The 13,636-nt window shown below is 51.3% G+C and overlaps 2 protein-coding genes across 4 annotated transcripts in view; one reads left to right on the top strand and one right to left on the bottom strand.

The window, feature by feature from the left end:
* Positions 1-1,328, bottom strand: part of ARMH3 (armadillo like helical domain containing 3) — a 186,325-nt gene extending 184,997 nt beyond the window's left edge. The window contains exon 1 of one of the 3 annotated variants that reach the window (XM_059169113.1): positions 1,225-1,328. The gene's annotated coding sequence lies outside the window, so the exon portion shown is untranslated. Of the gene's footprint in view, positions 1-1,121 lie in introns of all 3 variants that reach the window. The other 2 variants (XM_059169114.1, XM_059169112.1) reach the window with 2 other exon arrangements.
* A 4,783-nt stretch (positions 1,329-6,111) lies between these two features.
* On the top strand, positions 6,112-9,948 carry HPS6 (HPS6 biogenesis of lysosomal organelles complex 2 subunit 3). The gene has a single exon (XM_059169111.1). It carries the CDS (start codon positions 6,307-6,309, stop codon positions 8,713-8,715), a length of 2,409 nt encoding a protein of 802 aa, XP_059025094.1. The 5' UTR covers positions 6,112-6,306; the 3' UTR covers positions 8,716-9,948.
* Positions 9,949-13,636: the final 3,688 nt, after the last annotated feature.

Here is a 13,636-nt window from a genome sequence, read left to right as displayed (position 1 = left end):
TACAATGAAGAAGTCTTAAAGACTCACCTAATCACTAAGAATGGAAATTCCCCCTTTAGAATCGTAACAAGAAGGATCCACCTTCCTCTAAGACTGATTGATCTGCTATCCCAAAAGCTTCCACATAGGAAAACTGTGCAGACTGGTCCAGTCTAAGAAACACCCAATTAACTTGGGCTAAGGACAGGGACACAAACCATAGTTGTTCTGGTTTACAAAGTCACTGAGAGCTGACAATAGCAAAGAAACCGTTCTCACTAAGCTCAAAACTTCCACTGCAAAGAACGAACTAGAGAGGGTATGATGATCCAGATAACATTTTCCCAGTCTGGCCCAAATTCCTACTCCCCCAGTCTCCAAGAGGCAGCACTCCTCGGCCTCTGATAGCGCTCCTTCCCCAGGGAACCAGCTTGTTCTCCTCTTATTTCTTCCCCACACCTGCCTGAGAACAGGTTTGTTTCCCAGGCTCGCTCCAAGTAACCCCGAGAAAACACAGCCGCTTCACTGATTCTGTGTATAGGGTGGGCTAAAGCCCAGCGGTCAGAGAATTAAAAGAGGGGCCGGCTGAGGGCCCTTCCAGGACCACTGAAGAAGACTTCAAAAGACCGGCCCAGCCTGCATCTAACCCTTCTCAGAGGTCCTGCCCAAAGCCCTCACCCCAGGGCCAGGCTGGACTGGGCAGAAGGCCTCCCAGGAGCGGCGACAACCCGGGGGAGAGAAGCTCTGGAGACTGCTTGAGGCTTCGGGAGCAGCCCCATGCTGGGGTCAAAGATCAGTATCTCCGCCTTCAGGATGCCCCGGCAGGGAGCAGGAAGGCCGCGACAGGCACCGGAAGGTCGGAAGGACCGGCCCCTGGAGGAGCAAAACGCTCCTTGCTCCGCTTCACCGCCCGGGCCCAGCCTCCCAGCCGCACGCAGCCTCAGCCCGCCTCAGCAGCTGTCCTCCTTCCCTCCCTCCCTCCCTCTCCCCCTTCCTCACCGCCCCCCCACCCCCGTCACCACCGTCGTCCCCTAGGCGAGCGTAGGCCCCGCCCCTAGAGCCGCCTCGGGGCCAAGGCCTAAACCGCAGGAGCTGCAGGGGTTAGCCAGGTTCCGAGACCCGCCCGGGCCGGCGACGCTTACCGAGCCCTGGGCTCCTCCTCCACCACCCGCGCCGCTCCCGGGCCCGCTCGCTCCCGACGCCACCGACGCCGCCGCTCCTCGGGCTCACGGACGCGCTCCCTACCTCCGCCGACCCTTCCCCGGTCCCACGGTGCCCCGCCGGGTCCTAAAGCCCGCTGGGTGATAGGTACGTCCGCGCCGGTTTCCTGAAGCTGGCTTAGAACACGGTTCCCAGCAAGCATCACAAGGACTACAACTCCCGAAATGCACCGCGAGAAAGACCATTAGAAAAAGCTGCATCTCTTGAGGGTCTCCTGAATGCAAATCGCAATAGCAGTTTTTTAAAATATAGGAGAATTATACATATACACCTTTTAAATCCAGCGGACTCTGAATTGGGCAATTCCACGTCTAGGAATAAAAATGTATATGTTCCATGGGGCACCTGGGTGGCTCCGAGAGTTAACCTTGACACTTGGTCTCACCTCAGGTCTGATCTCTGTGTCCTGAGTTCAGGCCCCGCATTGGGCTCCACGCTTGGTGGTGAGTCCACTTACCAAAAAAAAAAAAAAAAAAAAAAGTGTATGTTCCAGGATGTTTACTGCAACTTTATAAATGAAAAATAGGAAACAGGGGCACCGGGGTGGCTCAGTAGGTTGAAGCCTCTGCCTTCCGTTCCGGTCATGATCCCAGGGTCTTGGGATGGAGCCCCGCGTCGGGCTCTCTGCTCAGTGGGGAGCCTGTTTCCTCCTCTCTCTTTCTGCCTGCCTCTCTGCCTACTTGTCAAATAAATAAAAATAGGAAACAGATCCATTCAACAAATACCTACTGTGTGCCTACTATGTGTAAAGTACCATGTGTTAACTGGTCAGGTAACTTCCCCGTCTTAGTTTTCTCTATGCAAAATGGAAGATTAAAAAACGGCTGGGCAGTGTGTGTGTGTGTGCGTGTTTGTGTGAGCGCGTGCAAGGTCCGCACACCTGCATGTGTATATGAATGAATAAAGTCATTCAATCCTTTTTTTTTTCCCCTAAGATTTTATTTTTAAGTAATCTCTACACCAGAGACGCCTAGGTAGCTCAGTCGGGTAAGTGTCTGTCTTTGGCTTAGGTCAGGATCCCAGGGTCTTGGGATGGAGTCCCGCATCTGGCTCTTTGCTCAGGAGGGAGCCTGCTACTACTACCTCCTTGCTCAGGAGGGAGCCTGCTACTACCTCTGCTTGTTGCTGCCCCTGCTTGTTCCTTCACATTTCCTCTCTCTCTAACAAATAAATAAATAAAATCTTAAAAAAAAGTAATCGCTACACCAAATGTGGGTCTTGAACCTACAACCTAGAGATCAAGAGTCACATGTTCCACCAACTGAGCAAGACAAGCACCCCAAGTCATTCAATCCTTATGACTTCATGAAGTAAATATTTCACAGGTGAGAAAAAGGTGTAATTAGATAGCTTGCCTAATGCTCCAGAGTTAGTAAGAGGTGAAGGAGACTTTGAAGACAAATCTTCCCAGGAAAGTGATCTTAAAGACCTGGAAGCTCAGGTTCTATTTGGGGGGAAAAAAAATTTTTTTCTTGTCTATTTACACAGTAATGTAAGATGAGATTAGTGGTAAAAAGGTATACCTTAATAGAATATTAGGGTGAGAAGGGGCAAAAGGAAGGTATCTTGAACTAACCCCCAATAGTTCCTGAACACCAGTTAGAAATCTATCCACCTGAATAAACCCCTTTTCATACCTGATTTCCTTTTTTCCCCCTAGATTCTTTTATTTATTTGTTTATTTATTTATTTATTTGAGAGAGAGGAGGAGGAGGGGCACAGGGAGAGGGAGAAGCAAACTCCCCGCTAAACAGGGAGCCTGACATGGGGCTCCATCCCAAGACCCTGAGATTATGACCTAAGCGAAAGGCAGATGTTTATCGGACTGAGCCACCCAGGCACCCTCATACCTGATTTCCTTTTAACAAATGTTTGTTAAGCATCTACTGAATACCCAGTTCCACGAGTAGTAAAAACAATAGATACATTGATAGATATACAGTTAATTGTTTTAAATATCAGACAATGAGTTATCAAGGTCAGGCTTAGGAAGTCTTAAGCTGTAAATGCTCTGGAAGTTCAGAGAAAGGAAAATTCCATGTCAGTCTCCGGAGGCTTCCTGGGGGAAGGTGAAGTTGGAGTCACGTCTTAGAGGAGAGGGTATAAGGGTGAAGCAGCATAATACACTGTCCGTGCCTAGGTCCAGGAAGTTAATTAAATACAAATTCAGACAAGAGTTAAGTTTAGAAGGCCATACACTGAATAGGTAAGAGCACAACATCTGGAACACTGTGGAAGAAATCCTGACTGCCACCTACTTCCTATATGACTTTAGACAATTACCTGAGCTCTTTAAACCTCAATTTCAGGGTGCCTGTCTGGCTCAGCTGGAAGAGCATGTCACTCTGGATCTTGGGTCATGAGTTCAAGCCCCACATTGGGTGTAGAGATTACTAAAAATAAATAAACTTAAATAAATAAATAAACCTTAGTTTCCTACCTTAAAAATGGGGATAATAAAAGGCCTATGGCATATTGGTTAGGTTATCCAGCCTTGAACCCTTCCTCTCTTATTCTGGTGACCTCTTCCTTTGAGTAGTGTTGGTGAAAACTAGGCCCTGAGCCAAGTTTAATGAGTTCATGTGACCTGGGCTTGGCCACTAGGTGCAGCCTCCAAGAGCTTTGATGCAAAGATCAGGGCTCCTGGGTGGCATGGTCAGTTGGGCATCCAACTCTTGGTTTTGGCACAGGTCATGATCCCATGGTCATAACTGCATGGTCATGGGACTGAGCCCAGAGTCGAGCCCCCCATCAACCTCCGAGATCATCATGGAGTATCCTTGGGATTCTCTTTCCCTCTCCCTCTGCTGTTCCTGCTCATTCATTCTCTCTCTCTCTCCCCCTCTCTCTCTCTCTCTCTGAAATGGATAAATAAATCCTAAAAAAAAAAAAAAAATGCAAAGATGAAAGGATAGTCAGAATTCATTCATAACACGTATATCCTGGCGTTATGATTCCTGCTGAAAAACAGTTGTACTTCCTGTTTCCTGTCTTCAAAGAGTGTCTTGCTTCCTGCTCATTTTCCAAAGTTGCCCCTTCTGTCTCTAACAGGTTCTGTGAGCCCCTTATATTCTAATAAATTTCACTTTTCCTTAAGATAGGCTATTTCTGTAACTATTCTATAACTCTTAGCCAAAAGGTTTCTAAGGGATATCACACACATAGACATGTGCTCACTCCGGCTTACTCATTCCTTCACCAAACATCTATTGAAGTCTTTCTTTGTGCCAAGCTCTAATTTGAAAGTGAGGATACAAAGATGAAAGAAACCCTATGACAACTAAGAACAGCTGGAGGAGGAGCAAATTTGGGCAGGAAGGTGATGGTTAGGGCATGTTGAGATTGAAATATCTGTGAGACATTCAGCCAGAAATACTTAGTAGACATGTAGGTACCCTTTTTTGGAGCTCAGCCGAGATACCTAGGTGGTTGATAAATATTTTTGAGCGATTGGCTTAGGGGTAATTGTTCAAATAAAGAGGGCGAAAGAAAGAAAGGGAGGAGGGAAGGATGGAAGGAAGAAATGGAAAGAAGGAGGGAGGGAAGGAAGGAAGGAAATAAATAGGGGTGCCTGGGTGGCTCAGTAGGTTTGAGATTCTCTCTCCCTCTTCCTCTGCCCCACCCTCGTGCTCTCTCTGTCTCTAAAATAAATAAATAAACCCTTTTTTAAAAAGAAAGAAAGAAAGAGGAAAGGGCACGTGATAGAATTTAAATACCAACATTTTTGATGAACCAAATACTATCTTAAAAAAAGAGGAAAACAATAGGAGAAAGATACTATGGAAATCACAGGAGGGACTTTCAAAAAGGAGGTCATCAAACTTCTCAAAGAGAAAAGGAAATAAAACTATACTTGAGGGGGGCGCCTGGGTGGCTCAGTGGGTTAAAGCCTCTGCCTTCAGCTCAGGTCATGATCTCAGGGTCCTGGGATAGAGCTCCGCATAGGGCTCTCTGCTCAGCAGGGAGCCTGCTTCCTCCTCTCTCTCTCTGTCTGCCTCTCTGCCTACTTGCGATCTCTGTCAAATAAATAAATAAAATCTTAAAAAAAATAAAAAGTGACTTCCGAGACCAAACAGACTGGAGAATGTTTCCATGCTGAAAGCAAGAGGACAGAAGGAGGCTGATGAAATAGAAATGGATGAAAATTCTCACTGAAGTTGTTGGGGGAAGGAGAAGCAGGGTTCATCAAGAGGAATTGTGTTTGGAGGGAGAAGGAATACACTTGAGAGGGCAGTTGGGTCGGAAGGACTCCCGCATATCAACTTGGAGGTGTTGCTAGAGACTGTTTAGTGCCGCTAAACTGTGTTTTAATTTTGTTTTCTAGCAAATTCTTAGTTTTGGTGATGAATTGTTGTTATAGTAAAGAGGTATGGTGCAAGGACTCTGGACTCAGATTGCTTGTGATGGAAATCCCACCTCTCCCTCTACCCGCTGAAGAGCCCTTTGATTTTGGTCAATTCACTTAACCTCTCTGTGCTTCGTTTTCGTATCTGTGCCAGGGGCTTGTTAGCGGGGGTGGGGAGGTGGGGGGGTGGTTCTGTAAGTATTAACTGTTACTATTATGTTCCATTAAATAGTCAACCCACTAGATAGTTCCGTGAGGTTGAAGTTTTCTGTTTTGTTCAGGCCTCCCTACACAGCCGGGAACTTAGCAGGTGCTTGAGAAAAATTTCATGACCAGCTGGGGTGAAAGAGAGGCTTGGAAAGAAGCAAAGCCTTGGGAGTGTGACACTTTCAGTTCAGGGATCAGCCTGAGAGATTCCTGAGTAAGACTGCGCTTACCCGGGCTTGGGGCGTTGGCCTACAACGCGACTCAAGGAGCGTGGGTAGTACTGGCAAGAAAGGAGGCGCTGAGACCCTTGGGTGCTCGGGAGGCTCCTCCCCCGCGAGGCTACCGTGGCCCCGCCCCTGGCGGGCGGGGTCGCGCCGGCGGGGCGTGAACCGGGTGAGACGGAGCCGACTACCCGGGCCTCGCGTCCGCCCACCTCATCGACGGGGGACGGAAGTCTCGGCCCGGCACTGTGTGCAGCCGGGAACCCACGACCGAGCGCCGAGCCTCGCCCCATAGGGCGGCCAGGCCCGGTCGTGCACCCTCGCGGGCGAACTATGAAGCGTATGGGGACTCTGCGGCTGCTTTCCGACCTCAGCCACTTTAGCGGCGCGGGCCGGCTCCGGGAGTTGCTGGCTGGGGACCCAGCCGTAAGAGTGCGCTGCAGCCCGGACGGCCGCCACCTGCTGCTCCTGCGACCCCCGGGGGCGCCGAGCCCGCAGCTGCTGGTCGCGTCGCGTGGCCCCGGCGCGGAGCTGGAGCGTGCCTGGCCGGCCGGCCACTCCTCACCGCTAGATGCCTTCTTCCTGCCGTGGCCGGCGCGACCGGCGCTGGTCCTGGTGTGGGAAAGTGGCCTAACCGAGGTGTGGGGCGCGGGAGTGGGGCCTGGCTGGCGGCTGCTGCGGAGCACCGAGCTGTGTCCGGGCGGTGGAGCCCGCGTGGTGGCCGTGGCGGCGTCCCGAGGCCGCCTGGTGTGGTGCGAGGAGCGGCAGGATGGCGCTGAGGGCTGGCAAGGGCCGCCTGCTGCTTTCAGCCACTGCGTGTGCTTCCGAACTCTGGAGCCCAGCGGGGAGGCCGGCACCAACCTGGGCCGCACACACATACTGCTGCACCACTGCCCCTCTTTCGGACTACTGGCCTCCCGCAAGGACCTCTTCCTGGTGCCCACTGCCACTACCTGGCCTGGCGTGAGTCACATTCTGCTCATCTGGAGCCCAGGCAAGGGTAAGGTGATGGTGGCTGCCCCATGTCTTGGCCTCTCCCACAGTCAGAGCCTGAATCCCGGACGAGGGGACACATGGGACTTCCGGACACTGCTCCGAGGCCTTCCTGGGCTGCTGTCCCCCATGAAGCCATTGACTGTACATACCTGGGCCCCAACTACCCAGGGACTGTTATTGCTTGACTTCAGGGGCACTGTGAGCCTGGTGCAATCCCATGGTGGTACGCGGGCCGTGGGCACACTGCAGGAGGCACCTGCAGGCCTGGCAGGGTCTGCAGCACTGGGAACATTTCATGGGACTCTGGCTTGTGTGCTGGGCTCCACGTTGGAACTGCTGGACATGGGCAGCGGGCAGCTGCTGGAGAGGAAGGTCCTAAGTACAGACCGAGTACATTTACTGGCACCCCCAGCCCCTGGCATGGAGGATGAGGAAGAGCTGGAGACCCGAGGGGGTCTTCGTTTGCTTTCAGCCTTGGGTCTGTTTCTAGTAGGCTGGGAAGCCCCACAGGGCCTTGAGGTGCCTTCAGCTGAGGACCTGGTGTTCGAGGAGGCCTGCGAGTACTACCAGCGACGGAGCCTGCGGGGTACCCAGCTCACCCCAGAGGAACTGAGACACAACAGCACATTCCGGGCACCTCAGGCTCTGGCCTCCATTCTCCAGGGACATGTGTCCCCATCTACACTGTTGACCACACTGAGGGCTGAGCTTCGAGATTACCGGGCCTTAGATCAGCTCAAAGCCCACCTGGTGGCTGGGGATGATGAGGAAGCTGGCTGGACTGAGCTGGCAGAGCATGAAGTGGCACGCCTGCTGAGGACGGAACTGGTGGGAGACCAGCTGGCCCAGCTCAACACAGTTTTCCAAGCCCTTCCTACAGCAGCCTGGGGTGCCATCCTCAGGGCCCTGCAGCTCCAGCCAGACGGGAATGGCAGGCTGAGGTCCCATGCTCCCCCTGATGTGTGGAAGAAGGTACTAGGAGGTTCTTCAGCTGCAAAGGAACCCCCCAATGGGATACTGCCCGTCTTTGAACTTCTGTGCCAGTGCCTCTGCCGGCTGGAGCCGCGATGGCTGCCACCCTTTGTGGAACTGGCACAGCAGCAGGGTGGGCCAGGCTGGGGGGCGGGGGGCCCGGGGCTGCCCCTGTATCGTCGAGCCCTGGCAGTCCTAGGTGAGGAGGGGACCAGATCTGAGGCGCTGGAGCTGGAGCTGCTCTTGGGCAGTGGGCGGCCCAAAGCTGTGCTCCAAGCTGTGAGGCAGCTTGTCCAAAAGGAGCAATGGGAGCGGGCTCTAGAAGCAGGCCTGACCCTAGGCCCCTCCAGTCCCCTGCTTCGAAGTGAGATCTTCAAAATGCTGTTGGCCGAATTTGCCCGGCACCGTCGACTTGATGCTCACCTCCCTCTCCTTTGCCGCCTATGCCCACCGGACTTGGCTCCAGCTGAGCTCCTGCTTCTACTACGGACACACCTCCCAGATGATTCGGACTCCCCTACCCCATTCCCTGAGCCAGGAACAGAGCCTCCTCTCACCGTGGGCTTGCTCAAAACCTTGCTGGAGCAGACTGGGGCTCAAGGACGGCCCTCGGGCCCAATTCTAAGCCTGTATGAGGACATCCTATGGGACCCAGGCACTCCACCCCCCACCCCACCTCGGGGACCTATGACTACCCTCCAGGCATCAGATCACTCAGGCTTGGAGGCCTGGGCACCATCTGGACAGGGCCTCTGTGTGACTGACACAGGCTGAAATTCATTTCTAGGACACAGCAATCAGGGAAGGTGCCTAGGAGCTGGCCCAGAGCCAGGGTGGGTCCTACGCGTGCAATACTTTTCTCTCTTCTAGAGCAATCTTAAAATATATATATATATGAGAGATAAATGTATGATTTAATATATATATTTGGTCTGACCTCAGGTTATTGTGCTAGTGCAGAGCTCCTAAAACCCTTGGAATTTCCTGAGTGATAGGAGTGCCTTTTGTTATTCATAAGGAGCTGCTTTAGGTCACATCAGCATTTATGCTAATGAGGTAACTTAAGGTGGGGACACCCACCCTAAGGGTGGGACACATCACCTGAAAGACCGAGGGAGGAGAGGGTTGGAAGTTTCAGCCCTATCCCCAGCATCCTGGGAGGCCAGTGGGGCTAGAGTTTGAGCTCTATAGAAATTCCTGAATAAGGAAATTCTGTGAGAGCACATGGAGGTGCTGGGAGGGTGAAACCCCCCAGAGAAGATAGGGGAGCTGCACACACGCCCCTCCCCCCAACCTGTGCCTTGCCCTCTGGATCACTTCCATCATGCTATTCCTGAGTTGTAGCCTTTGTAATAAACTTATAAATGTCATTAAAGTATCTCCCCAAATTCTGTGAGCCATTCTAGCAAATCGTCAAACCAGGTTGTAGCATGGGAATGCCCAGTTTCTAGCCAGTGGGTCAGAAGTACAGTGACTTGCAACTCGCATTGGAAGTGGGGTCAGTCTTGTGGGACTGAGACCTTAACCTTTGGGTCCTGCTCTAACCCCGGGTAGTTCATGTAAGAATTGAATTGACATGTGAGACCCCCATCCAAGTACTAACCAGGACTGACCCTGCTCAGGGTAGCTCTGTTGGTCGAGGGACTGCCTTCAGCTCAGGTTATATGACAATCCTGGAGTCCTGGAATAGAGTCCCACATTCCTGCTCCCTGCTCAGCAAGGGGTCTGCTGCTCCCTCTGACCTTCCCCCATCTCATGCTTGCTCTCATTCTCTCTCTCAAATAAGTAAAATCTTGAAAAAAAGAAGAAAAGGACACCCAGTTGATATCTTTAGAGAATTAGTTGTCAGTGTTGGAAAGCACTCCAGAAATACACATACAAGCTGTGTGGTTTTGAACAGCTGAGGGTCTCAGGGTTGTGGGTAATGGAGGGAGTAGCTGAATCTGAATTTGTTGGCTGAAATGACCACTTCTATTAATAAAATAATTAACATTTATGAGTATTTAATATATGCCAGACACTCTGCTGGTCTTTAAAAATTCCCACATTTGGGGCGCCTGGGTGGCTCAGTGGGTTAAGCCTCTGCCTTCGGCTCAGGTCATGATCCCAGGGTTCTGGGATGGAGTCCCACATCGGGCTCTCTGCTCAGCAGAGAGCCTGTTTCCCTTCCTCTCTCTCTGCCTGCCTCTCTGCCTACTTGTGATCTCTGTCTGTCAAATAAATAAATTAAATCTTTAAAAAAAATAAATAAAAAATAAATAAAAATTCCCACATTTAATGCTTCTGATAACCCCAGAGGAAAAGTGCTAATAGTATCCACATTTTTACAAGTGAAGAAATAAAGGGTTAGAAAGATTACTTGACCAAGGCCAGGCAGCTAGAAAGTAGCAACTCAAAGATTTGAGCCACTTCACTGTACAGCCTAGTAGCAGCTACCTGCTTAGGCTTGAATGCACTCCTCTTTCCTGGTTTAATGCTAGCTGTGTCACGTGTTGTGAGGACAGGGATCTGCAGAGCTGCACGCATTCTTCCCCACAAGACTTCTGAAAGCGGGTAGAAATTGTGGTGGGCTCTGGGCCCATGCCGGTCCACCCTGGGATTCCTGAAGCAGCCCTGGTTGAGGGGAGGAGCTGCCACAGACAGAAGAGCTACATGCAGACCCCTTTGGTTTAGGAATGAGAGGCACTGAAGTGGGGTTGCTGGGAGGGCCCACATTTCTGCTGACTCGCTAAGAAATCAAAGTATCTCTAACACTGATGTCCATTACCTAGATTTAGTTGCAGGATTATCTCTAAAGAGGACTTCCCTGCCCACATCTGTTCAGGTGACCTCATAGCCTGGTTCTGGGCTTAGGGTAGGGCCTTCAGTGCTGCTAATCACCATCATCCTGGGCCCCCAGCCATTCCTTGTCCAAGGCTTGGGACCAACATAAGGACCACCATTCAGCTTTATCCTCGGCCGGGACCTACAGCTTAGAATTTGCTCAGCCTCGTCCTGGGCTTAAGGTGGCTCTTAGGTTCCTATGGGACTAGGGACAGGTTCCCAGTCTCTCTGGGAAAGGGGGGCAGCCCCTCAGGCTTGTCCAGGGCTGGTGTTACTCATCAGTCTCATGGAGGTCCTGAGGTGGCTTGTCTGCACGGCCAAGTTCCAAGATGGCTCCTCAGCCTTACTAAAGCCTAGGGATGGTACGGATGGCCTCCGTCCTCACCTTCAAGCCAGGTTATTACCAACACCAGTCAAACTACTGGCCATTAAGCTACTGCTCCTCACAGAGGCCCAGAACTAGGGAGGGCCTAGCCATCCCTCAGCCTCCACCTCGGCCCCTTCCTGGTTTGGGAGGGGCTCTTCCTCCTCTTCTAGGTTTTGAGACTAGACCCATTTGGTTTCTCATAGAGAAACTGGAAATGGACAAAAGCAGAGATCCTCTTCTTGTTTATAATCCTTCTGAATGGTGGTTGTTTCTTCTCAGTCTAAGATTTGGCTTGGGTCTCTGAGCTCAGAAGAAAAGGAATTGTACTCAGTGGGCTCCTGAGAGCATGAACAGAAGAAGTGGACCAGGCTTTTTTTGGGGAGTTGTATGGCTCAAGGAAGTTCCTTAGGGCACCCACTAGTAGGGCCTCCAGGTGGGGAACCACCCAGCATGGCACCTCTTAGGGGAGCAAGGGGGCATAGATGGAAACTTTCTCCTGCTCTTACAGACTGGCCACTTATTTGCTGTTGTCCTTGCTTATGCCTACACCTCCCCAGTGTAGGAGGTACAAGTGATCCTGAACCATGTGTCAGGACTTTGGAGAACAGCTTAGGGATGCAGATATTATTGTGGACTGGGTTCTGGTAGAGTGTGTGAGGCCATCAGAGAGATGCCTCAGCTGTGATCTTCAAAGGACTCTGAATAGGTGAGTGGAGATCCCAAGTCTGAGGTCACTGGTTGGTAGGGAGTGTTCTAGGGCCAGAGGTAGAGAGGATCCTGGACAGGACGATGGGACCTGGGGAAACAGGTGATCTAAGAGATGAGGTCTTTGATCTTGGGTGTCTGGGTAAAGAGGGGGAGATCTAGGGCTGAAGGTTTTGAGCAGTGGACAAGGTCCCAGGTCCATGGCCCCTGGACAGAGGGAAGTAGGAGGGCCTGAGGTCCCTGGGTGAGGGAGAGAACCCTAGGCCAGTGGGTAGGAGAATTTCCACAGGGAGGTGTCACCTTTGGAGCTCTCTGATGTCACTGGATAAGTGAGGGAGAAGACCTTAGGCATTTCCATAGGGAGGCGTCACCTTTGGAACTCTCTGATAATTCACTTGGCAGAAGCCTCTAGAAAGCTTGAAGGTGAAGCTAAAGGTAGCCAGGACCAGAATGCAGTCTGGGCAAAGGAAAGAAAGTAAAGCAAGCCTAAGGCTCCTCTACCTGCCTATATGGCCCTGGAGTCCAATCCTTCCTTTTTCATCTTCCTACTGCTTACCAATATTCCCAGTTCCAGCCTCCTACTTCCCCGCCCTCACCAGGAAATCCCTTTTTGACCGAAGACTGCAAGTTCTACACCACCCAATGGTGGACCACAGGACTACAGCCACCACAGTCTTTTCCAGCCTGTGGAAGCCAGAGACCAGAGCCTCACCCCTCCCTCTCCATGGGACCTGTAAGAAATTAGACCTGGTGGCTAGGGTGAGCCAGTGCCCAAACTACTCTAGCTTTCCTCCCATACACTGGCTTAGCCCTAGGCCTGGCCCTGGCCACCTGTCATGGAGACTCTTAACAGACTCCTAACAACTCCAAGTTGGTGTCCCTGTTCCTCAAATCTAACCTTGCTTATCCAGAGTATTTTTTTTTTTAAAGATTTTATTTATTTATTTGACAGGCAGAGATCACAAGTAGGCAGAGAGGCAGGCAGAGAGAGAGAGGAGGAAGCAGGCTCCCCACTGAGCAGAGAGCCCGATGCGGGGCTCGATCCCAGGACCCTGAGATCATGACCCGAGCTGAAGGCAGCGGCCTAATCCACTGAGCCACCCAGGCGCCCCTTATCCAGAGTATTGTAACAAACAAATCGAATCAAATTCCATCAATATTCATGGTAAAGGTCAATCACATCTCTCTCCTCACAAATGGCCCTGCTTCTCTTTCCAGTCTTCTCTCCACTCACTTCTTCCTCCCACCCTCTGAAGAATATATGATAACTTGCAACTACTTGTGTTTCCCTGAACTTGCTAGATTTCCCCCTCACTCAGTACCTCTGCTTAGCAAGCTTTTCACTCTCCTCTCTGCTGGCCTAAACCCTTTCGCATACACTCCAAATGTCATCCCCCTCTCCTAAGACTTCCCTACTCACCCACAAGAGATGTAATGGCACCTTCTCCTGTTCTCCCACCGTTCTTGGTACATACTTCTAAAAAAGCATTTATCAAGCTGACTTGTGATTGCCTAGTTATTTGTCTCCCTGATTCGCAGACAGGTTCCTGGAGGGCAGAGGCCATAGTTATTTGTGCTCTTGTATCCTCAGCATGTATCACTGTATCAGGGGCATAGTTGGTTTGATTATAGATGCAGGAACTGGCTGGCCCCTATGGCCTAGGGTGCAAAGGGATTAGGTTCTAGCCTTTAGGGATTCTCTGACTTTCTTTCCTTCTTCCCATAGGCCAGACTCACTGTTTGGTTGATCCAGAACTGAAATTGATGGGGAAAGGTCAGCTGAATCTGAAGGAAGAACCA

Source organism: Mustela lutreola, chromosome 4 (assembly GCF_030435805.1).
Source record: "Mustela lutreola isolate mMusLut2 chromosome 4, mMusLut2.pri, whole genome shotgun sequence".
Classification (NCBI taxonomy): domain Eukaryota; kingdom Metazoa; phylum Chordata; class Mammalia; order Carnivora; family Mustelidae; genus Mustela; species Mustela lutreola.
Note: the sequence above shows the minus strand (reverse complement) of the source record. Positions and strands in the feature narration are given on the sequence as shown.

Excerpts from the sequence above, each read along its gene's own strand:
- HPS6 (XM_059169111.1), top strand. The coding sequence starts at position 6,307 with ATGAAGCGTATGGGGACTCTGCGGCTGCTTTCCGACCTCAGCCACTTT.